The 26,686-nt window shown below is 35.7% G+C and overlaps 1 protein-coding gene across 6 annotated transcripts in view; it reads right to left on the bottom strand.

Moving 5' to 3' along the window:
• Positions 1-6,082: 6,082 nt before the first annotated feature.
• LOC149576610 (Pseudouridine synthase family protein) overlaps positions 6,083-26,686 on the bottom strand; it is a 30,417-nt gene continuing 9,813 nt past the window's right edge. For 2 of the 6 annotated variants that reach the window (XM_089818388.1, XM_089818351.1), the window contains 2 exons: positions 8,438-9,259; positions 7,149-8,243 (listed from right to left, as the gene is read on the bottom strand). In XM_089818388.1, coding sequence (XP_089674514.1) covers positions 8,469-9,259 — 791 coding nt within the window. In that variant the 3' untranslated portion in view covers positions 7,149-8,243; positions 8,438-8,468. Of the gene's footprint in view, positions 6,680-7,148; positions 8,244-8,437; positions 9,260-26,686 lie in introns of those variants that run through there. The other 4 variants (XM_089818373.1, XM_089818379.1, XM_089818359.1 and 1 more) reach the window with 4 other exon arrangements.

The raw sequence follows: 26,686 nt of genomic DNA, 5'->3' as shown, positions 1-26,686 counted from the left end.
ACCACGAAATTGAAGGGGATGGAAAATTCAATTGACTTTTTTTTTTTATTTTAAAAAAGAGATGTGCAGGTTTTTAATTTTAAAAGTTTATTTTCTAAAGTCTAAACTTTAGAAATTTTAAATTTTTAAAGAAATTCAAATGTGCGGACTTGATATTTCTACTAGAGGAGACTATTTTCAAACGGACTTTCTGGGGGTTTCAGAGAAGCAAAATAGGCAATGTCATATACCGTCGGAATCGGGAGAAGATGAACTTTTCGATTTCGAAGTCGGTTTTTGCACAGGTATCAGTCTGTTTGAGCTACAGGAGGATTTGTCTCAGGTATCTGAATTGCAACCATTTGCAGAATAGGAAGTTTAGAATTGGTTTTTGGCAAGGTAATGAATTGAATATGCATAAAAGATGGTAAAAATGCAGTTGGGGTTGAATTGGTTACATTAAAATCAGTAAAAACTCATAATTTCGCCAGAATTGCATAAGGTTTCAGATATTTTGATGCAAACTAGATTTTTAGCAAATCAGGGATTTCATCATTCAGCTGGGGATATTTTGCAAATCAGTTACAATGTAATGGTGAAACAGAAAATCAAATCAGATGGAAGAAAGAGGTTAGAGAGAGTCTTTACAGTTGCAGGAGATGGATTTCTAAGTCGACAGATGGCAGTCGCAGGTTCAATCCGGGATTTCATCTTCATCCTATATTATTCTTTCTTTCTTCCATTTGAAGTGTTCCAATTCCAGTTTTTGTTACTGAGAAACCAGTAGGTTCCAGTTTTTGGAGAAGAAAAAGTTCATTGCTGTGATACCATTAGGGATTCCAGTTTTTGCACTGTGAGACCATTGGTTCCAGTATTTTGACATGTTTCCATGACTGTGACACCATTTTTCTTCAGCAGAACTCTCATGTGAACAGCATTGTAGAGATAATATAGATAGTTCTGAGATATTAGGTTGTTTCATGTTTTAATTTTATGCATCTGAATGTATAGTTTCAAGGAAATGAATACATATGAGCAACAATTTCACTAGTTTTGTTCTGGTTCTTGTCTCCTGTCTCAGCAATCTATAAGTCTTAAGTGGTTTTGGAACAAAGATTTGAGACCCATTTGCATCCCTTTCAAGTTGTATGTTTGATGTATTTTGTTGTTGGACCAAAGGGCCAAGTAAATGCTCGATATGTTTAAACAAGGTTACTGGTTGTTTGAGAAGGATATTTCATGAGAATGAGACCTGAATGAACGCTGATGTCTGAATCACAAGGTGGTTGGATAGATTTGATGTCTGGGTATATGAGATATGTCCTGATGTCACAGATGTATGTTTTGAATTCATGGAATTGCCCAATGGATTAGGCACTGATCAATTATAGGATCACTGGTTATACTGTTGCATATTTGAGGTTTTGTTGAATCAACATCTTTAATCAAATGAATTTCTCTTTCATGTTGAAGAGCTATAAACAGAATGCCCTCACTCAGCTTATAAATTTCATTGTTTTGCATCTAGCTACTGCAGATATATGTTATTTCATAAGTTATTAGGAGAAATAAGGGTTTCTATCTGCTTCGTATTAGATTTAGTGTATGCTTTGATAACTGGTACCATATAAGGAATCTATAGGTTCACCCGCCTAGGTTTTGCAGAGACTGAAGTGCAGAAGGAGTATAGCCTTATAGTTGGCCTGGTGTCTGAATGGATGTGTTGATAATGGGAGTTAGCTACCCCTAGATGTGTTTTGTTCTCATCAGGGTAATTGGAAATGGGTAACATTTTCAATCACCAACACTCTCGACTCTCGAACTGTGAGTCCAGAAGTCGAAAAAAGTAGGAGGTCTCCATTCCTAGTGAGGAATGGGGCATGTGTTGTGGACACCACAATAGGATGTAACAATCTCAATGGTGAATTTTCCTTAGAATGATCGCATCATGCCTCTACTACACTTCCAAACCTAGAAAGAAATACATGGTTCCTAAGTCACTCGTCTAAAATTTGAAAGTCAACTCTTTCTTGCATCCAGAGATGAGATGGTCTTCCCCTGTAAGAAATAAGTCATCAAAATATAGGACTAGTATTAAAGCTTCACCATTAACTACCTTGAAGTAAAGATTCAGATCAAAATCATTCATGCATAAACCCAAACAACTAAATGTCATTTTGAAAATCAACCTTCCAATTGTGTTGAATATGTGTCATTACATTAAATTTTATCCTTATTTTCTATTTCAAATTTTGAATAAGAGCCCCTCATATTGGATCGAACTTTGTTATGTAGGCATTTCCTTATTAAATGTGGGTATCTAGTTGTCAAGTCTAAGGCATGGCTAGGCTAGGCTTAATCTATTGTTTATCATTGAATTCCAAATGCCTTGCATTAAACTCAAATCCCTCATTGTGTAATTTACAGCTCTGATCCATCCTTTATCCATTCTCTCTCTATCGACTTGAATTTGCATTAAAAAAAGGCTTATGTATTCACTTCCATCAAGCTTAGATCCCTTCTTTTTGGAGATAGGGTTGCATTTCTAAATTTCAAGGCATGTCGCTTCACTTAGGCCATCCCCATAAGTTGCCCATGCTAGATTTTAAGGCACACTTAAACTTCTTCGCACTAGTTCAGGCTAGACTATGTCTACACATCATCTTTGGGGACCACACATTCTCAATTAAGGCCTAATTTTCATTGGATTTAGAGCGCTATTACCATATCTATTTGACTTGGGACCCCGACCTTTGATGGATACCTAATTTAATGATTATAGGCCTGATTAGGATTACATGTTGGGTATAGGGTCTGTTGGTTCTTAGTCAAATTTAAAATTTCAAAGTTGCAGCCTAGATTTTGGCGCCTAAATTTGTCTAGATTTGGGTCTCAGTTCATGAAAATCATGCTCACGCGCCTTACTTGGGCCTACCTCATCTCACACATCATTTTAAGGCTTTGAAGCATTGATTTTAAATTTTAACATTGAGTTTTCAGCTACACATTTAGCAATTGGACAACTCTATCTCACATGTTTCATTTTTTATCAAATGTACGAGTTTATTTAGTATGAATGTAGGTCTTGGTACAAACTTCTAGTCCACATCTTTCATCTTTTAGGCCTCACCTCTCATGTTAAACAATGATTTGAGGCTAGACATTAGATATAAGGCCCATACATTTAAAATTTAGGCTAAGTGTTTATACTTAGGTCCACACATACGCTTTAGAGGGCATGTATTGAGTTTTAAGGCCAAGTGTTTCATCTTTTAGGCTCAATTTAAGCCTTATCTTGTTTGTACTTGGCCTGAAATTCAGTACTTCAAACCCAAGCTACATAGAGGACCAACTTTGCATTGGTTTTAGCCTAATTATGCTTGGAGCTCACACCTTGAAGCTCTATGTTTCATCTTTTAAGGTCTAATTTGCGGCCAAGTCCTACTTTCTTTGGCCCCATATAAACTCACTCTTATCGAATCCCACATTTCATCTATGGGGTTGTCCTCATTGAATTAGAGCTTTAGCCCTAAGCTAGGAGCCACATATTTGGCATAGGATCCATTACCAACCTCTTTATTGGGTTAAACTATGCCTAGAGTTTGCATATTTGACCCATAAGTCTAATTTTAAAGCCTTGGTGATTGGTTAAGGCTTCTTACATTTCCCCTTTTTGCATTATTTCTTCCTTCTTTCATTAAAGTCTCCAAGTTGAGTTGCTTCATTTTTGCAATTAAGCTTAGTTTCTTCCCTTGCCACATGGGGACATGGAATCCATTCCTTAATATGGCAACTTTACCATATGAGAAGGTGGAATCCATTCCTTGACGTGTTAGTTGCCAAACAAGGAGATGGAATTCACTTCTTGATGTGTCACTGTCACTTAAGACGATGGAATTCACAATTTGATGTGGCAACCTTGTCACTCTAGGTAGAATCCACTGCTTGAAGTGTCAATTATAAAAGGTAAATAGCACTTAAGTTTTAACAATAATTTATTTTTTTATTTTCTCCCCTTCATGGCAATTTACTTAAACAATTTTTTAGAATTCATATTTTCCACTCAATTTTAATTTTAATTTTAATTTTCTCAATTTCCACACTTGACCTAATTTTGTTGTTTTTGTTCAAATTTCACACTTTTGGACAGCTTGGCTTTTTGGAAGGCTTGCAAAATTTTGCATTGTTGCCAAAGTTGCTCTACCACCTAAACCTATTGAAACAAAAGAGGAGGTACCCTTTTGCAATGGGGCAATGGTGTAAAAACCTCATAATAAGACCCCTATTATGGATACTACTCCTATTCTTACTAATGTTGCCCCCTCTGGCCATGTGGACCATTCTTCACCTTGTGCTCCAGATGTTGCTTCATTAGTGACTCCCCAATGTGATTGGGATCCTAATGACAACATTGTTTGAACAATTGCTTGATGGAATAGGAAAAATATTCTTCAAACTCACACTCTTCTCCATATACGATGAGCGAGCAACCCTCTGACTCTTGAGGACTACAAAACTTTGTGCTATTGTACATTTTGTTTTGTTTTTTAGAGCACATGTTCTATTTGTGTTGTTAATAAGTCATTAATGGCTTGTAAATGCCAAAACCCATGTTTTAGTGTTGTTGTCTCTTTGACATCTTCAGGTTTTGATTGTGTAAAGGTCAGCCCCTTTGTTAGGCTACAAATTATAATTGAAAACATTTTTATTTAATTTCAAATTTCATTATCAAAAAATACATTATTACTAAATATGAAGCTTGAACCCCCGAACTTTATTACATTAAAAAATACTCTTTTTCCCTTCTAATAATTTGACCACTTACAAATCCAACACTAGTTGTTACATCCCAATTTTTGGCTCAATTTTTAAATGTTCCTTTATGGTCATTGAGGCTTCGTGCGAAGTGAATAATTAGTTAACTTGATTATTCGTTATGGTTTCATGTGCAAATGAAGTGTTGGTTATTCGTTATGATTTTATGGAAAATGGAATATTGGTCAATCATTATGACTATATGAATTGGAAATGGATAGCTAATATGATTATATGCTATGGTAATTTCAACATCAAAAAATGATGAGCAATATGTTGATACCATGATAAATTTTCACTTGCCAAGGGGAGAAGCATTGCCAAAGAAGGAATTGGGCACAAGGACACCACCTACCATTGAGCAAATAGGTAGGAGTCTTTAACCACCACAACCAAGGAAAAACAATTATGCAAGCACGGGTGTACTAACGAACAACCATGAGCTAACCCGTCCAATTTATATAATTAAATAATTGCTCAAGCATAAATCAAAGTGAGAACAATAGTTACCTTTAAGTAATATTATTTTATGTTTTAATACTATTGTATGTTTTATTATTTTATTTTTCCACCTTGGCTATGGATTAATATTATTCATGAGCAGGCCATATTTCCTATTTCTTCATCGGGCCTTATAAACTTCAATGGCCTTTTTCATTTTAGTAAGATGTTGCCAAGTATTGCCGATGACCCCTTGTTTTCTTTATAACTATCATGCCACCTTTCATCCTGCTCTTGCTTGTAACCAAGCATGCAAGGGAACACCCCATATACAAGATGGTATTGTTTCACCTTGGGGAACTGTTTTTACATTTTCTTAAGTTACCTATTTTGCTTTGCAATCACATTTTTCTCCATAAAATCGCTTCGCTCTGTATTTCTTACCCAAAAGATCTTTGTCTCACAATCACAATTCTATGCAACCAGTTTACTGCATAGTCTATCTCTGCAAGGCATTGCTACCTACAACAACATATATCTTGTGAGTGAAATTTGCACATTGTGTCATGAGCCAAGTTGGAGCTCCACAAGTATATAATTCATGTCTTACATTCTCTCTGCAAGTGCTAAAAGCCAGACATTGCAGCATTCATCTACCATAAGGAGTCAATACTTATTCGGGTCATGCATTTTTCCATTATAGTTCTCTATTTCTCTCAATTCGATACATGAGGTTCTTAATTTTTAGTTGGGAAAGGAGAGTGATAATAACACAAAAAGAGATTAAGTCTGAAATGAATCTATTTGCTTACTCATTATTGGCTGAGTCCAAAAATTAAGAATTAAAGAACATTTTTTCTTGTGATCTTTATCAAAATTTGTTTAAAAAGAATTCTTTACCGTGCAGCAGCACTCTCTAGAAGAGCCAGCAAGTAATTTTTACAAAGCAATATGCAACTTTTACTAAGCCATAGGCTCAAGTTGGGTAGAACATGTTGGTTGTGATTATATAATGTTAGACAATCACCTCAAAAATTCATCAAGGAAGACCAGCATGGTCAAGATGAAGGGTGTATTGCAATAGCATTGAACCACGGGTTATCCCTGCATAATAAGAGAAAGAAAATCAATAGCAAATAAACAAGTAATAAAATATTTTTAAACTGGGTCAGCTCATGGTAGTCCATTGTATAAGTCTTGTTGTCTAATCGAGCGATGGATTGATACTCTAACACCAAGATGCTCAGTCGCTGGACAGTGGTATCTCAGGCCTAATCCCAAGGTAAAGAGTGCCTCTCTCAGTTGAAAATGTGTGGGGATACTTATAGGTCCACGGTTGGGAAGTTAAGCCCATGGCAATGCTTCTCATGTCATCTAGATGCCCAAGGCTTGCACAACACAAGGACATAATCTGCATACTTATCAGGTACTTGACTTTATATTTCTGCATTTTCAATTTGATACATATTGATCAGTAATGTAGTTAAATCAGTTATTCCTTTTAATGTTTAGAAAATCAGTTTTCCCTTTTTAATGTATCAGAAAATCAATTAATTCAGTTGATTTTTCAGTTGAATGTGTAATGTAATTGTATGCATGAGATAGGCTTACTAGATGGTAGTTATAACTGTCTCTAATGTAACTCAGAAAAGAAATGTTATTTCCTACAGTTAAATCAATAAATTTGGGATATGTAGATCTAGCATAATTCTGTTAAATTCATTAAACCCCTCAAGTTAATATGTATAGTAGTTGTAACTGTCCATCATTCATGTGAATATGAATATGAATGTATCTTTTATTTAGTTTTAGTTTTTTAATAAGCAATGGGACAATAGCATGTTATTCCATTGATCTCTTTCATATGAACATGTAAAATAGCTGTTATAATTACCTTATCATGCTCATGAATAGGAAAAGTAACCATGCTCAATGACATGATAGTTGTTATTTAAGGTTGGGAAATACAGTTGTTACACTAGCACTCTAATTTCATCAACTCAAAGTTTTTATAAAAAATAATTTCAGACTTTCAACAGCAGCTCCTCTTCAAAACTTGATAACTTAAATAGATCATGTAATTACAGCACTGAAATAAAGTTATGCAGATAGCACCGTAGCTCTTGAAGCTTTTACTCAACTTTCGATGCTTCTCAGTTTCCCATAGCTGCATCTTAGCTGGAATATTTGTAGCTTAGCAAACTGCATTGCACCACTTCAAGATACAAAAAACAAACTGTCTTGAATTTACATTAATCAACAATGAGCAAGATTGAGTACATTTTGATTTTTACCATTGCTCATTGTTTCAAAGTATCTGTACAGTCTGTTAAAATTCCATTTCCTTTCTAAGCTACAATTAATGATACAAAGGACAATAAGAAGCACATTATACACACTCACTATATTATCATTGCTGTTGTTGCGTGCCTACGAACAGACCGAAAAACAATAACTATGTTGTAATATAGAAAGCAAACAGAGAAATCACAGTTACTTTCTACAATTTTCTCTTCAATCACAAACATAGGAGAAAGGAGAACAATGTCAAGGGGAATGACTGAGGAAAACCCATTCTAAAGGTGATGGCTTCTATAAGCAAAGTTTCATATCAAATATCCTAAGAATATATCCATAAGCTTCAACTGCCCCTTCTCAAGTGATGCTGGCAATTTAACCGTTCTCCGAATGTCTGGATGCTTAAACAAGTAGACATTACATGCAAGGCATGATTGACATAAGCTACACCCTTCTAGACATGGTGCCCTTCACATATTTCACTTTGCTACTATTTGGCAATCACAACTTTGAGGATAAGCCTGTACTAGCACTTAATTGTTCTTTGTATCTGGTAAATTTACATCATCAGAGACTTGTTTAATGGTTCAATGTCACCAATATTTTGTTCTAAGACAACCAAAAAGTCTTTCTCTTTAGTCTCTAAACTAGGATTTAAGATGTATCAGGCAATTAGAAGCACCTAATGTGTGCCCACCGTATCATCTTCACTGTTATTGTGTATCCAGAAACAGACCAAAATTCAAAGATCAGGTTACAACATTGAAAGCATAACAGGAAAAAAATGAAACAAATCACAGTAAATTTCCACAATTTTCTCCTTTCTTTCAACAACAGAAGAAAGGAAAAATACATCAATGAAAACGACTTATATGTTGAAAAACATCATTCGAAAAGTGGGTACCTTGCGTATGTTAGGTTTAGTATCAAATGCACTAGAGAGGAGAACATCCATATGCTTCAACCGCCCATTGAGGAAGAGGAGCATACAATTTAACCATTGTCTGAGTGACTGGATGCTCAAAACAAAGAGACTCTGCATGCAAGGCATGACTAGCATAAGTTATACCCTTCCAGACATGGGGTCCTTCATATTTCACATCCCCTCTAATAGGCAATCCCAAATACTGGCAATGCAATCGAATCTGATGTGTCCTTCCACTTTCAGGATAAGCCCGTACTAGCACTTCATTACTTTTCAAAATATCTGGTGAGTTCACAAAATCACAGACCCGTCCACTGTTCTCAGAACTTGGTTCCACGACAACCAAATTTTTCACACTATTCACTGACTCATCAGCTTCAGATGTAATAAACTGGCCTTCTCTTGAGTCAAAAGCAAATTTTTCAAGACAATTTTGTGACTCTTCATGACTGTTATGTTGCAATTTCTGATTTCCATTTACAGATAAGACTCTTAGGCGAGTGGCCATTTCTCGAATAACACAACCTTCTGGAAGTGCCCTTCCAACATCTTTCCTAGAATACACGCGCCATGCACCAAACTTTGATCTTCCATGACCAGACTCGATGTAGACTTCGCTCCATTCTGGAGCAGATCCGATGCAAAGGGCAAGATAAGTTTTTCTTACTTTCCGATCAGTAAATGCCTTCACAAGTTTCCCTGCTATTCTATGCCGCTTAGTAATGACCATTACTCCACTTGTATCCCGATCAAGCCGGTTGGCAAGATGCAATTCCAGAGAAATTGCATCATTCTTAGCACCTGAAGTATATAGAATTGATCAGAAAGTATCCACTTTAAGCAACAAAAACAAAACACAACTTAAAGGACAATGGAGCAAAATCTCAAACAGACACTGCCCATGATTAAGTGCTGTAAATCATGGAGTAGTTTTAGCCTTTAGGTTTCAACTTTCAAGCTTTCGACCATACTAGACTATGACATTAGTGATATATATGTTTCTAAAACTAATTGTCATACAAAGCCACACTGACAAATTTGTAATATCAGAAAACATAACATTAATTAGAGCTACGAGACAAATGTGTAAACTTGAGGGCTGAGGCTACTATTTCTGTAAGTACTGATCATGGTTACACTTAAAACTGATGCAACTAAAGAGCTAAAAGAAATCTAGCATAAAATACATACACAGCCTATCATTTTGAAACTCGAAATGATTATTTACACAAACCTTTTATCGGTCACAATAAGAACTAATTACCGGAAATAGTAGAATTCCATCATGAACATTTCATGGTCAAAAGCAACTTCAGAACAAAGATGTGAACCCATCCCACATAGCTTTATTTAGTCATCTTTTCTAAAATAAGTGTCTGATGTTTAAAAAGAGTGATCACTAAGTAAATCTGATGCAATTGAAGAGCTAAAAGAAATGTAGCATGAAATACATATACAGCCTATCGTTTAGAAACTTGAAATGATTATGTTTAAAAAAGTTTTATCATTCTCAGCATGCCCACAATCCAGTCACGATAAGAACTAATTACTGGAATTAGCAAAATTACATTATGAACATATCATGGTCAAAAGCAACTTTAGAAATAAGATGTGAACCCATCCCAGATAGCTTTATTTAGTCATCTTTTCTAAAATAAGCGTCTGGTGTTTATCCCTTGCCATAGAGTAATCAACCGCAGAATCCATTATGGTCCTCTGAATTAAATAATTAGCTGTGTTATTCTTTATCCAATTCTTTTTCTGAAAAAGGTTTAACTGATTTTTGGAATTGTGACTACTCCACTTGCAAAGAGATTGCAGGATATAAGATGAATAAATCACTATTTAAGATTTTTATATTTTGACATTGCAGTGTACCAACTACCAAATTAGGGTGTCTTATCAGGATTTAATTGCATGATTTTTGACGCACTCGTTTATTTCAAGAATAGTGGTCCACACAAATTATTTACCATGAACACAAATAGTCCACTTAGTGCTCATTGCATCTAGGCGACTTTCATAGAGCAAAGCATTAGGACTACTCAACAGATCACCCATCCTAATACTACCCCAACTCAAATACACTTAAGTAGTGAGTTTCCCCTAAGATAAAACCCACTTGGCTTCCAGCTCCATTTGTACAACCTCCAGCAAGTGTTTTGCCTTATGAACCGTTCCTTGAAGAGCCCTTTTAACTCATTCACAGACAATAGATATTTTTCATAATGTACCAAATTCAGATATTTATCAAGAGTCGATCACATAGTTTTTGAGTTAAACTTATTGACCCATATTTCACAAGTAATAGTCCACATGAAACCGTCTCTCATGAGCGTGAATGGTCCACTTAGAACTTATTGCATCTAGGTGTTGCTCACAGGGGGTTAAAGCACCAAGCTTCCCTAAAAGATCACCCAGCCTTGGATTAAGCTGACTCTAGTATGCTTAATAATTGAGGTTTCTCTAATGGTCAAACCCTTTCACTTTACTATTTGCAAATAATAATGCTTTGCCCAAAAATTAAGATAAACAGCAATAACCAAAATGAAGAGCAATAAGACACAAAGAGACAACAATTTATCCTAGGAAAACCCTCCAACAAGAGGGGAAAAACCCAGCCACGCCAAAAAAATCTCTCTTTTATTAAATAAAAGAAGTTTGAGTATAATGCATTCAACTGAATACAAAGCAATCATACATATATTGAATTGAGCAACTCTTCACTTCCAAATGTAAGTCTTTTCATATTTCCAAATGCATGTCTCTTCATTTAGTAAAATCTTAGATATTTAGGATGAGACGCCTAGCACACCTTGAATGTCACATCATGCTCAGTTATACAGAAATATCATCATAAACCTCTTCTCTAGCAATAAAAGATCTCTATCACAGCTATAATCTTCAATAGCAAAACCTTCACTGAGTGATGTTCCTTGTAAAGCTTTCATTCTAGAGCCCCTTTATATGATAAATAGACAACTAGGAAGTATTTTATTAAGTTTATAGTAATGTCCCCTTGTTGAAATAGGATTAATTAATATATAATAATAGTATAGTTAAAATATAATAGAATAAAAATAAAATATGTTAGTTAAATTTGCATGAATGGTCAAAAGGAAGGAAATGCAAAGTTGCAACTCCCTCAAACATGAGATATAAATGAGAGAAGAGTTCCTTCGAAAAAAGATACGATGCAAGAAAAGGTGGAGCATGGGAGTCCAGGAAGGATTACTGGAAGAAGAGAAGGATTGGAAGACATTAAGATTGTGACACTTTCAAAGGGGGGTAATTACAAAGGGTTGTACTCTTGCAAAGGATGGTAATTATCTTCAAAGGGCAAATATTATGAAGGGTTGTACTCTTTCAAAGAGTGGTAGTTGTGAAAGGTTGGTGATTGTGAAAGGTTGTAACTATTGCAAAGAGAAGGCACGATGAAGAGGTGTGACTCTCCCACTAAAAGATATAAAGGGAAGAAGGTTAAATTTTAGGAGGAAATCTAATAGAGATCAATTTGAAAAACAATTTATTACTCTCAAAGGGCGATGGACAGTGGTCACTCAAGTCTTAAGAAAGGTGGTGAGTTTTCACCAATGAAGAATAAAAGAGACCATTCCAATCATTCAAGGATCAGTTATCAAACATCTCTCATAAATCCACAAAAGCAATCATCACCCATCAATCAAGCAAACAATCAATCAGAAAACCACTATCAAATCATCATTCACCAATCTATCAAACCAGCATTCATGACACCATCACTCATCAATCACTCAATCATCACCCACCAATACCTCAAATCGGACAATCAAAGGAATTCATTGAGTTAATCAACCATTCATACAAATATCAATCACTCAACATGCAATCAAATGATCAAGTTTGATATATATAGAACTCAGAAAGGTACAACAATCAAAATTATTAAGGAAAGTGATCCGTAGACAATATTACTGTATTTACTATTTATTTATTTATATGTCTCCTAGGGAGGTGCAGCAATACTGGTATTCCCCAAGCTAGTTAGCTTGTGGACCAAGAGGTCAACTTGACTTGGCAGGTCATTCCACACTCTTGGGTTTAGTTGTGAGAGTCAATATTCAAGAATCCTTCAATTAGGTAGCCCACACCAAATTGGTTAGCATGTGGGCCAAGGGGTCGAATTGACTTACTTGGTCATTTTGTTCTCTTGGGCTTAGTTGTGAGGAACCAATATCCGGGCATCTTTAGATTAAGTAGCCCACCCCAACTTGGTTAGCTTGTTGGCCAAGGGGTCAAATTGGACTTAATTGGTCATTCCACGCTCTTGGGCCTAATCATGAGGAATAGTCTCATGGGATCCTACCGGATCTTCCCATTAAATTCCTAATACGATTGGTTGTTGGAATATGTTTTTAGTAAGAATTATTTACTTATGACAATAGATCCTTGATATCAATGTTTGATATTAATTTATCACAATTTTCTCTTAAGGATTGCAATTATGTACTAGAATACCAAGGTTGCACGAGGACGGGGGTACTTGGGAACTTAGGGTACCGGTACCCATACGGCTATTTTTCAAAATAGGGCACAGGGGTACTTGGGTACATCAAACTACTTTTTAATATAATTTAATATATATAGAAAATCTGAAAATATGAGTCATGTCGATGGTTTTCCAAAACAAGAACTGGGATAAAGTCTGTTGTTATAATGTATTGTAATTAGCAATACGTTTGTACTAATAATATATGATAACTGTTTAGATGCATAATAAAGAAGGCAGACTTTAAACATGAACAAGAAGATCATAAATCATATAACAATTACATATTGCAAGTGACAAACTTCTGACTTGAAGAGTGATAAAGTTTACTGTTAAGCAATATTGTATCAAAGTTTCAAACTGATTATGTATTGAATTAAGCTTGATAAACAACGAGCTGATACCCAAACAAAAAACCAAAACAAAAAATAAGAAATCTTATTCAAGGTCCTTGGCTATGATTCTTTCCACTAAGAACCCGGTGCTTGGGGTACATGTACTTGGGTACGTGGCATCCTGGGGGTGTGGCTACACAGACCCATGCAACCTAGTAGAATACTATTTGTAAATAAATTATATAGTGGGAATTGTTATTTTTGGCAAAATCGAGTATATCACCAAAAAAGGACACTACATTTATAATGTCTTATCAAGATTAAAATAAATAGTTCTTGAGTCAAACCCATTGACCCATAGTTCAAAGAAGTGGTATGCACAAACCCATCTCTCATGAGTATGAATGGTCTGTCTACATACCACTCACTGCATCCAGTTGATGATCACAAGGGTGTAGCATCAAGACTTCCTAAAAAGCTCACCACTCCAAATATTACACAACTTAGACACTTGACCATGGAGTTTTTTATACAGTTTTAATTCTTAGAGTGATTTGTTTATCAACCTAATCGCAAATTTGTATTTGGGAATCTAAGGACTTATGTGGCAAGTCTTGTATTTGTTCCAATATGAATATTTTTTGTTTATCCAAATTTAAATCTCTATCAACAAAGATTGTACATAATTAATAGGAATTACTCCCTATACATTTTTATCATTTCACAAAGCACAAAGCACTATCATCATTTCTTATGATTAATGAAACAATAGTATACATAAGTTTATTCATTATTTCCTAGATCAAAATAAACCCTTGCTTTCACATAAGCAGGATCCAGACCCCTACTAAATGTTGGGAAAGGTGTATTGTGCAGCCTTCCATACTGATAATATTAATGATATAAAATTAATATTTTATCGAGGTGCACCTAAAGATGTGCATACCCCATGGGTAGGCATGTAGACACTTTTGTATTGTATGTGACAGTTAAAAATTTAAAGTGCAAATCACTTAGTAGTTAGTACCAAATATATTATTTTGGAATCATGGTTTAGTAAGCTCATGATTTGCGTCATACCACTTAGGCAGGGATCCCATGGGAGGGGCTTGAGCTCTATTTTTGTGGAGTGTGTGGCTCCATGATAATTTTTTACAGGGGGCTAAAGGTTTAATTGGAATCTTTTCATACAATATAGGAGCCCCGAGTTTTTAGCCCTCTTAATTTGAGTGGGTGAAAATGGGGTGGGGCTGGATTTAGCCCCACCAAGTTATAAGTTTATTTGCCACATTTCAACAATCTATAAATTATTTTAAAGATTTAATATGATAGTAATAAAATAATGATATCATAAATTTAAATTCTTCAAGTGATATTCATGGGACCACTAGCTTTCTTAAATTTAAGTGATAAAATTTTTAAGCTGAAACAAATTAAAAAAATTCATGGGACCACTCACCTTTAAATATTCCTAAAAACTCTCAGCAGCTACCCACTCTATTTTTAAGGAAGCCCCCCTCAATGGGACCCCAGCCTTAGTGGTTTTGAAGTTGGCTTGTGGAAACTGTGTCTTATAAGATAGAGGTTGGATGGTCTCTTATAGGTTGCATATGTGATTATAACAAGCATGAATCAGTAAGTGTGACTACATTTTTATTTGTTTGTTCACATAGAGAAGTATAGCTTAGTTGCTTGATGATTTCCTTGCATGGAAACTCTATTAGTTTACTACAATCTTGTTCTTGATATAGTAAGAGTTATGTGGATGCTATTAGAGGTTAGGCATTTTCTTGAAAGGTTTTCCCAATGTATGTATAGAGTTATCTTGTGGGTATGCTTTGTTATTCTTTTAAGTTGTGAATTCTAGATACTCATTCTACATTTATCTCTCTCATGAGAGTTATGTGGAAATAGTATATTTTGCTTCAATTTACTTTGATTTGGTATAAGGCCGGAATTTCAAGTTCTATCAGATACCTTCCTACTTACTAGCCCTTCATTTGAGTGGAAGTTGTATAGTTGAATTCATGATCATGTAGGAAAAGTTTCAAGGCACTTCAAGATTTTAGATGTGTTTGCAAATCTAAGGTGTTTCAAATCTGGAAATTTCTATGTTCCCTGGGGACGCGTACCCGGCCAAAACACAAGAGTTTCTGAGACAGGAACATCCTAGGGACGGGGGGACAGGTATGGAAAGTCCCCCAGCCATCCCCAAAAAAGGCAAATTACCAAGAGACATCCCCGAAACTCGGGGATGGCTGCCAGTATGGAGGGGGATGCCTAGACGTCCCCAACCATACCGAGTATGGCCAGCCATCCCCAAATGTTTTTTTATTTTTATTTTTTTTCAATTAATTTTTTTTTTATAGGCAAAAAATTAAAAAGTGAATATTAAATTATAATTTTAAGGCTCCTAACTAGGTTGTCGAGGTGGGCCCCACCCCTCCAAATGCGGCAGAGGCAAAATAGGAGCAACAGTCTACTTCATTTTTTTATGATACGCTTTTTATGTTGAACATGAACATGATTATGATACATTGATACTTATTAATTTATGGCAGCCCTCTAGCGTTTGGGCGTATAGCTTTAGGCATATTTAGTTTTAGATTTTCAAATTTATCATGTTTATCATTAATAATTATGATATTATTCACTGATATTGATATACATTTTGACAATTGAGTACTAAAATCAGATATTATTTCCTAGATGGCATTCAAATGTTGATGTCATGGTTCTATAATGTTTAAATGACATGCTTTGTTCTTAGTTTCATATGAATGATGTGTATATTTGCAAATTTCAATGTATAATTTAGAATTTCCCTATATATATAGCCGTCCCACCACCCCCCCCTCCCTCGGTCCCCAAAATCGCAAAAAAACAATTGTCGTCCTAGAAACCTATCTCGCCATCCCTGTGCCAAAAACTCGAGGTAACATAGGGAAATTTTGTTGATTTGGCAAATGGGTTTTTCTGTGTACACTTTGTGGAAGTTTTGGAGAAGTTTCCCATATGGCCTCTTGGACCAAAATAGACCTCATCAAATTGGATCCATAAGAATCAAAAACCATAGATCCTTTTCAAATCTGTCAAGATTTGATGATACGAACTCTAAGAAATTTTTCAACCCACTAATAGTTTGTACAACTGGGATAATATTAAATTATTTCATGGAAAACACATCCCTAGCACATAGATATGATTGAATTGAAAAATATTGAATTCTTTATAATTAGGAAACACTCACAAAAAGAGGCTACAAGTAGGAGGAGCTACCACTCCATCAAGATAGTATAGCCATGAAATATAAAAAAGGATACTACAATAATATGGCCCTAGTATGATGTCCCCACCTAAAAGTTGCAGTGGTGTGGATTCCCATGGGTGTGTACCCAAGACTCAGATCCACCCACAATCAAACAGCCACAAGTCCAGAAGGGGACTGGCCAAAAGCCCATACTAATGGTGAATAGCACCCACCAGCATTTAAGAGTGGGATTTTTGTCACACTAGAGTGCCAACATAGACCAGCCTCCTTGTACACGCATAGTTGCCTGACTATGGGTGGGTCCCAGCCTTGGGTACCCACCCATAGGAACCCACACCACAACAGTTTGGTACATCGCCATTAAAACAAGGTCACAATAATAAACTGTTTCCAACAATATTTTTGAGAGGAACCATATTCATACTGCTTTGTCTCAAAAGTAGCAATTAGAGGGTCAGCCATGTCATCCATATCCAGCACATTCACTACTGGCTCAAATCTGGGGATAGTGTAACAACCACTTTTCCCCAAGTCTTAATTAACAACTAACATATCAAAGAAATACAGTTAGTACTTCATTTTCATAAGACGATAGTTATATCAGTTATGTTCATGTGAACAAGATTAATGGTTACAATCAGTTAAACATAACTTCACAACTAAGAACAAAAAATACCATCAATGAATTTACCATGGGGATTAAAATCTACATCCATGGAATTCGAAGCCGAAATCAATCTAAGGATGCTTTTGCAAACACCCCACTTAGGATCAAATGACGATTACCATCAAATACCACTATATCAATTAAGGAATCCCATACCACTGTATCAATTAGGGCATCAATTACCATTGGATCATTTAGGGCATCAGATACCACTGTATCAATTAGGGCATCAAATACCACTATATCAATTAGGGCATCAGATACCACTATATCATTTAGAGCATCAAATACCACTGTATCACTTAGGGCATCAAATACCACTGTATCATTTAGGGCATCAAATACCTCTGTTTCATTTCTTTTCTTCCTATTGCTAACTGTGGCAATAACATAAGATTTAGAAGATATGCTCATAATCATTATTCTTATAAATGAAAAATTGAAATAACAATCCAATAGATATATTCCATAATTCAGTTGGAAGGTCAACTGATTTAAATGGTTACCAATTACATTGACAAGAAAGGTTGCTTTCATCACAAGGAATAACTGAATTCAATGATATAAATTAATCCATCATATCTTCTACTTGTATAAATATATTAAAAGTAAAAAATACCTTTTACCAATAAATATTTGAATGCTCAAATTATCTTTATCTAATGCACGTCCTGACATCTCGTGGAGAGGGAAAACATTGTTAGGGGCTTAACCACCCAAACACGGACCTTAAACTTATCCCCACACTTTCTTTAACTAGAAAGGCCCTCCCTACCCAAAATAGACATGGAACACTTTGTCAACCACTAAGCATCCTGGTATCAAATCACACCACTCGACTTGACAACAGGAGAAAACAATAAACATGATCATACATGAGCTATTAAATGATTTCTTTCAAAAATGATAAACATTGTTATGTCACATCTAATTCTGTTTCATGTTATTGCAGATTTCTCTCTCACCTCTTCACCTTTTTCCTTGGCTATACAGTCGGGTGAGTCCCAAGTGTTTGAATCTCAGAGCAACCAGCTCTTTCTGTTGATCCTTGACTGATATAAGAATGTTACATGTTTTTCAGCAAATCACATTTATGTGACCTGAGAATATAATCTTAAGACTAGCATAATAAATACCATTTGATTCTGACTTTCAACGGCATATATAATATGATATCATGTCATGGATACCTGACTTTTATTCATCTTAACCGATGATATTATTAACAAGGATGATTTGCTTCATAATCTAGATTTGTATCTAACTGCTATAATAATCAAATTGCAGTAATAATTGTTATAGAACACATTGTAATACTTGGGATTTGGACATCCACATAACCTGGTAGAAAATTTGGAATAAGATAGAGTCTTGTTGGGTGCTAATAATCAGCTTCTCCACGGAATGAATCTTCAGTCGCAATTTTCAATGTAAATAACAATCACGTCTTCAGCGAAAATCAATGAAAAAGGCATTTGTTGCAAGGAAAATGCATTAGAAACCGGGCGATATATAGTAGGGATATCGTGTAAAAAAATGCAGAAGTATTCGATCGATATGTGAAGAAGGAATCGGGTGATATATTGTGTGTTCGTGGTCTCTCTTGACTTCATAATATAAGAAGTTCTCAAAGTCTCTTTGGCTTCCAAGAAGCCGTAACTTATAAAGAAGAGATTTGGCTCTTGAACGCCAATAAAATATGCCAAGGGTGCATTTTTGTTTCAAGAAAAGAATTGAATAAATAAGGAAAAGAATTTGAAGGTTATAAGTCAAAAGAATATTATAAACATATTTATTTACTTGCATGTAAATATATCTTATTAAGATGGCACATGGTAATTGTTTAAAAAAGGTCGTACCTTTTAAATATGTATATCTAAATACATGTTTCATCTTAAAAGATTTATTTTGTCTTCTTGTACATGCATTTAAATGTACGTATTAAATAGATAAAATCTTGTATATAATAATACTATGATGTCATCTTTAATTTATATCTATGTGTACGTACACAAATATGTATTAAAATGATGTGGTGGAAAAGTCAACCAAAAAACATTTGAGATACGCATTTTTTTAAATTAAAAAATCACTAATATTTTAAATGTTTATTTAATAGCTCATGCGTGTCTAATGTGTGTATCCTGCTATGCAGTCGCTACATCCTCAACCATGGTGATTCATGATTCATACCCATTTGCCTAATAATGGTGATGCTCCTGTGCCCAATTCTTTTCTGACAATGCTTCCACCCCTTTGACATGCTCCCTACAAGGATATTCTCCGTAGTTAAATCATATTACCATAACAAGTTATTAACATAAATAATCATAACAGCTAATTACCTTTTCAATTCCATGAATTCATGACAAATAATCAACTAGCATGTTATCTTCATATGAAATTATAACAACCAACCATCTTACCATTTCACAAGACTATAACATATTTAACTGTCAACAGACTTCATGTGAACCTCAATGGCTATATGAACATTTTAAATTGGGTCGAAAATTAGGATGTAACAGATAGCAACCAAAATAGTCTAGATTTTCTTTTCCAATCTATTGATTTTCCGAGATTTCAGGTATTCATTTAAGGTAGCCAACTCCTCCTTGTTCAAATGGTTTCTTTCCCTAGAGTCAAACACAGCCTTTTAATCTCTTCTTTGTAAAAGAAAGCCAAGCCTTCATTCAGAAAAAACATTAGTCTATTTTTGAGGATCTCCACAATTATTGAGACATACAAAAGAATATTTAGGAAGGTGAGTTCACTATGAACTCAGTAAGGCACCTTTTCTTGCCTTGGAAGACCTTGTTTCTCCTTTTCAAAAAAGCCATAAGAATCCATAAGTAAATAAGCCAAAATTTATTAGTCTCACTCACTACCATTAATGTAACCACACAATTTTATACCAATAAAAGTCATTCCTATTATCCCAACCTAATTGAGAACCACAAAATAATGACCAGAGAGAGAAGGCAAATATACCCCAACTTCATGTGGTACAATTTTGATCTAGTCCAATAGATAATTGTTGTGTGGTTTACACACCACCACTGAGCAAGTATTCACGGTTAATGGAACCTTGAAGTCCTTTCATGATCTTACTTTGCAAGCTTAGCATGAGAGATGACCTTATATCAAGAGAGGATTGAGTGTTTGATGTTTCACTCTGAACATTGAGTATTTGGTTCTAAATGTTGTAGTGAAACAAAACTCACATCAACAATAATTTCTTGGCAAAACTCTATAGTTTCTTCTTCCTTAAAGGATGACCCTAATCTATGTTGTAAGAAAATTTGAATCGTCATCTAGCAACATAGTTTACCACATTTTATTGTTCCCATATTCCATGTTGTTAGGAATAGTTGAAATTTTTACAGTGGATTGATTATCATAGACTAGGCAATCGATTTTCAAAAAGTTGAAGGATTGATTTGTTTTAAAATATTCAATCAGTAGAACTAAAACTAGTGGTATTGTATTACACTCAATCTTCAAAAAGCTTAAGGATTTTGCATTTGTTCATATAGATCTTTTTGGTTTACCTTGAGAAGCTCTGAGTAGGATTGGATTCCAATCAAGCACTGATTAGATGCGGGATGGGCATCAATGACAAGTTGTCTACCAAGGGCATTGTGCAGGATGTAGAGCATTGCTTGTCTGGACACTGATTATCAAAGGCCTAGGAAAGTTAAAATAGGAAGTTTTTTTTGTAAAACTAAAACTAAATACTATATCAAACATTTTACACCTTCATCTTCCCAAGTCTAGTAAGCTAAGGGAAAGGTAGAACTAGAAGGTTTATTCTTAGAAGTCCCCTATGGTTGCCACCTCACTTGGTGTGATAAGTTGTGGCTTGACTTTCATCCTAGATGTGGCTAGCATTAACAATGACTCGTCGTCATCTTGATCCTCACTCTCCTCAATATCATCCAATGTGATTCCAAATCCACCCCTTCCTTCTTCATTGGTTTTCCCTCCGAATAATAAATGTCATCCTCTAAAAACAATGGAGGTTGACCCTACACTATCCAATCACCATAAGGACCTATATCATTAAAATCAATTGGACAGCTTGATATTTGCTCTACCTTCTTTGTGCGCACAAAGATTATATTGCACAAAGACAAGGTCATTGATGCAAATTTGAGCTAACATATTTTTCTTTTTGTGGATGGCCTCGAACAAGCTCCAATTGCGCCCACAACTGGATGAACTACAAATCTTCACTCCTTGTTGCAAAATTGTTGATTATGACCTCAAAGAATGTTGGGAAGTTGTCTTTTCACTGGAAGCAAAAGAAATCAGTCAAAAATGAAATTAGAATGCATTTTTTGTATCCTAGGCATTCTATTCTTATGTGGTCGAGAGATTTTAGCAAAAACTCGACATGTCTGTGATTTTTTGGTGGAATTACTCACCATGCAAACAAGAATCCCGAGTTTTTATAAACTCATTCAATTTTTTAACGAGATATTCAGCTATGATTATGTATATTTTGTAGACAATCTTACACGGTGGCTTCTCCAAATTTTCCACTAAGCAAATATATAATGTGGAATTATATGATACAATTTATAGTAAGCAAATCTCTCGCAAACAAAGAAAAGAAGAACTTTGTGGGAAAAAACTCCTCTCCAACAAAGAGAAAACACACTGCTAAAAAGCAAAAAGTGAAAGGAAGGACTCATCAAGATCCCCCAAGGACTATTTTACCCCAAAAATCCCCTGCAACTGAAGATAGCGAGGAGATCCCATAGGTTTAGTGAAGATGTCTACAACTTGCTACTTCAAAGGTAAACACCTCAAAGAAAGAACGCCATCCTAAATGAGTTGCAAGATGAAGTGCGTGTGTATCTCAATGTGCATGGTACGTTGATGCTCCACTGGATTGCAAGAAATGTGTATGGCACTCTGACTACAAACTAAAGAGTATTGGGAGGACCACCAATCGACTATCGAAGCCAAGGAACCTTGTCAATAGTCAAGACAATTCCTTGATACTTAGGCTGAGTTGACTGCACCAAAACCGAGACAAAAGTAGACTTCTACTCATCAACATCTCCAACCCAATCTAATTCAAGGAAGCCTGCAATCTCAATAGCATCTAATGTGTAGTGAATGTCAAACTATGTAGTGCCCTAAATGTACCTCAAGATATGCTCGATTGCCTTCCAATGACTCCAATGAGGATCTTGTGATAAACAAGGGACAAGACAAACTACAAAGGAAATATCAGGATAACTATGTGTCAAGTACAAAAGGTTGCCAACCAATTGCTATACAAAGCAACATCAACTAATGGAGTAGTGCAACTAGTAGACAACACAACACCTCATTGAAAAGGAATAGGGATTGGCTTGCAATCAGCTAACCCAAGCCTCTGAGGCAAATCAAGAGCATACTTCTACTAAAAGATGTTAATACTGACATAAGATTGATGAGCCTGGAGATCAAGTAACTAACGCAACAAGTCTAAGGTCAATCATATCAGAGCACTCCATCGAAGCTCATTGAGTATCCGCAATCATGGCAAGAGAACTCATAATGAGAATCAAGTCATTCACACAGAGAATAAGAATGAAAAGATCTATTATCATTAAGAACGACAAGATCCCCTCATGCCTCTGAACGTAAACTATAGGATCAGAGTGACATCTAGTAAACCCAAAGGAAGGCAAAAAATCATTCATCTTCTCATACTAAGCTCTAGGTGCTTGTTTGAGACCATACAATAAACAATGTAGTTTACATGCAAGTAAGAATCCTACACAAATCCTAGTGTTTTCTCCATATAGATATCCTAAAGATCACCATGCAAGAGAGTACTCTTCATATCCATCTGATACACTAACCAACTCTAAGATGCAGCAACAGAATGTACAAGAGGAATTGAGTCCATCGCAGCTAAACCAACAAAAGTATCAAAATAGTCAATAGCCTCAACCTAAGAAAAGCCCTTAACCACTAGACTGGCCCTATACTTATCACTAGAACCATCCACTTGCACCAAACCAACTTCCGTCCCTTAGGGAGAGGAAACAAATCCCAAGTATGATTCTTCATCAAAGGAAAATACTCCTCTATCATAGCATTATCGCATTTTGACACACTGGAAGCAGTAGAAAACTTATAAGGATCAATAGAAATTGGATGACTCAAAAGACTAATACCTAAAGTTAGAGAATGAGTGATGTGTGCATTTGTGGGATCACCAACAAGAGGACAAACATCTTGAAGAACTATGTGAGCCCAAAAAGATTGATTGGGTGCAAGTGGAGTAGGAGGAGAAGATGGACTGATGTCATCATATATAGTAGCATCAAGAACAAACTCATCGAGAACAACATCATCAAGAGCATCTTCATCATCATCTTGAAGCAAAACATCCTCTAAAGAAGAGTTGAGAAGAAGGGAGGGAGAGGCCTATAATGGAGAATCCTTTGCAATGAAAGACTTATCAAAAAGAACATCACATTAAAAATATACCTCTTGAATGTCAAGGTCAAACGAACAATAACACTTCGCATCCTCACAATAGCCAACAAAGATGAATTGTTGACTCCTCTTCCCCATTGCCTTGTGTTTATCTCTGGAATGAAAATCCATGCATCACTGCCAAAAACTATGAAGTAGGAAACCTTGGCCTCAACATGAGACCAAGCCTCCTTGAGAGTCATGGTTGGCATTGCCTTGTAAAAAGTACTGTTCTAAATGTAGTCGGCACAATTGCCAACCTCCAATAAGTTGAAGCCATTGACATAGACTGTAGAATGCAATTAGGCATCTCCTACAAGGTTCTATTCTTCTCCTTGACTACATCATTCTACTAAGGAGTGTATGGCACTATATGCTAATGAAGAATACCTTGAGCTAGGCAAAATACCTACTTGACATACTCACTAATAATTATCTATGTGAATCTTTTGAAGGAAATGTCTTGGCTTGCTTTTCCACAAATCCAAGGAAGGTTATGAACCATTGAAGAATCTTATTCTTGTACTTCAAAAAGTATACCCCTGTGCACCTGCAGAAGTCATCAATGAAGATGAGCAATATATGGCCCTTGAAAATATAGTGGGGAATGATATGAGGTCACTATGAACCAACTCAAGGGGAGTCGAAGCTCGCTTGGCCATACCTTTAGGAAATGGATCCATGTGATGTTTGCCAAGAGCACAACCCTGAAAAACTCTTTTTTGAACAAGAGATCTTAGGTAAACCAATCACCAAGTTTATGAGCTCATCTATTGTTGATATATGTAATTTAGTTGCCCAAATCATGTGTGCCAAGGCTTTCTACTAGAATCGGCATGAGCAATAAGGGCATGATCCTTAGAAGAATCAAATCCATCAAACTTATACAATCATGTTGCATGATAAACTATCTCTACAGCAATGACCTTCTCATGATCTTACATCTCTTGAAAAGTCTCAACAAGACTTCCATCACCATGATGCCAAATCTAATAGACAGAAAAAAGATTCAATTAAATATCAGGAACAAGAAGAACATCCTCAATGCCGCCAGCCTACATTGGAACTAAATTTGTCCCCAAAACTGGAATCTGGGAAGAGTTCCCAACAACAATATGTGAAGTGGGACTATCAAAATGAGAATCAAGAAGATCAACATTATGAGTCATCTTATGAGAAGAACCAATTTCAAGAATTGAACCAGAATTGGTAGAGGACAGCTATAGTTGAAAGAGCTTGTCACTTTCCTAAGGAAGAAGACTTAGGCATGACAATGTTGTGCTTCCTCGTGGCTTCCTCCAAAGTTGCTAGCCTCGTTTAACAAGGTGAGTAATTGTGATTTGTTTGCCATAAAAGGAACAATTTTCCTTCTTAAAATTAGAAGATGATTCTCCTGAGTTAGGAGTGGGAGGATAAGGCTTCTAATCACCCTTCACCTTAGGCTTGGAGGGAGGCTCATCACCTGTAAATGAGTTTGTCTTTGGCTTCTTCTTATTCTTACCCTTACCCTTAAAAGATTGAGCCATCAATGCATGGCTCTTAGAAAGAGCATCCATTTGAATTAACCTGGCCTACTCCCTAGTCAATCAATCACAAAACTCCTCAAATGTACTAGACAAACTGATCGGTAAAAATTGGAACATTCATTTTTAAAGAACAAATAGTTTGTATAGAGATAACAAAAATGATGTTTGTAAAAAGAAACATACAAATAATACAAAGCATTTGTTATACAAGATATTTACAATATCTAGAAGTGATTGTTAAAATAGAAATAAATTAACTTTGAATCTATTATTTTAATACCCTCCCTTGATGGTCAACTTATCAACGACACCAAGCTGCCACCAAAATTTGGCAAACTTCTCTACAAGTAGGGACTTGTGGGAATATCTTCAATTTGGTCAGGTGTAGGGACAAATTGCAAATCCATAAATCCATCTTCAACCAGCTAACGGATAAAATGCCAAGAATGTCATTATGTTTAGTGCACTCATGAAAGATTGAATTTTTGGCAAGTTTAAGAAACCTTTAATTGTTGCGAAAGAGGGTGAATGGCATGCCTGAGACATGTGGATGTTGGAAAGCATACTAGAAAGCCAAACTGCCTCACAACCTACTTTGATTGTTCCCCGATATTGAACTTTTGTTGAGGCAAGAGATATGGCATGTTGCTTCTTACTAGTCCAAGTGATAGAACATGTGCCCAACCTAAAGACATACCCAAAAATAGCTTTTTGTCATCAACAAAGCCTCCCCAATCCAAATCTGTGTAACCAATGAGTCGGGCATCTTTGGTACATCCACAAAAGATACCAAAATCGGGAGTGCCCTTAGCATAGCGTAGGATGTGCTTCACTGCAGCCTGCTGATTTGAAGTGGGAGTGGTCATGAAGTGAGATATGTAACTCCCTACAAAGCTAAGATCATGTCTAGTGGCAATGGGATATATCAAACTACCCACTAGTTGTCTAAATGTGGATTCATCCTCAATAGGAGAACCAAATTTGGCTAATAACTTTAGACCAAACTCCATCGATGTAGATGCAAGTTTACAATCTTGCATTATGAATTTCTCCAACAAAGCCTGTGTATACTTAGACTGGGCGAGGAAGATGCCATGTGGCTACTATCAAGCCTCGACACCTAAGAAATAGTGAAGAAGTCCAAGTTTGGTCATGTCAAGAGACAGACACAGATTTTGTTTGATTCCCTAAATCAAAAATATCAGTGATTATCAAATCATCAACATATATAACCATAGTTATAATATCACTACTAGTAGTCTTGACATACAAATTTGAGTTAGAATGACTCCTCTGGAAATCCTGATCTAAGGTACCTATCAATTTTCATGTACCATATAACCATAATTATGATATCATTGCCAGTAGTCTTGGCATACAGATTTGAGTCAGAAGGACTCCTCTGAAAATCCTGATCT

The sequence above is a fragment of the Cupressus sempervirens genome, chromosome 1 (assembly GCF_028749045.1).
Source record: "Cupressus sempervirens isolate cs-2001-9-10 chromosome 1, ASM2874904v1, whole genome shotgun sequence".
NCBI lineage: Eukaryota > Viridiplantae > Streptophyta > Pinopsida > Cupressales > Cupressaceae > Cupressus > Cupressus sempervirens.
Note: the sequence above shows the minus strand (reverse complement) of the source record. Positions and strands in the feature narration are given on the sequence as shown.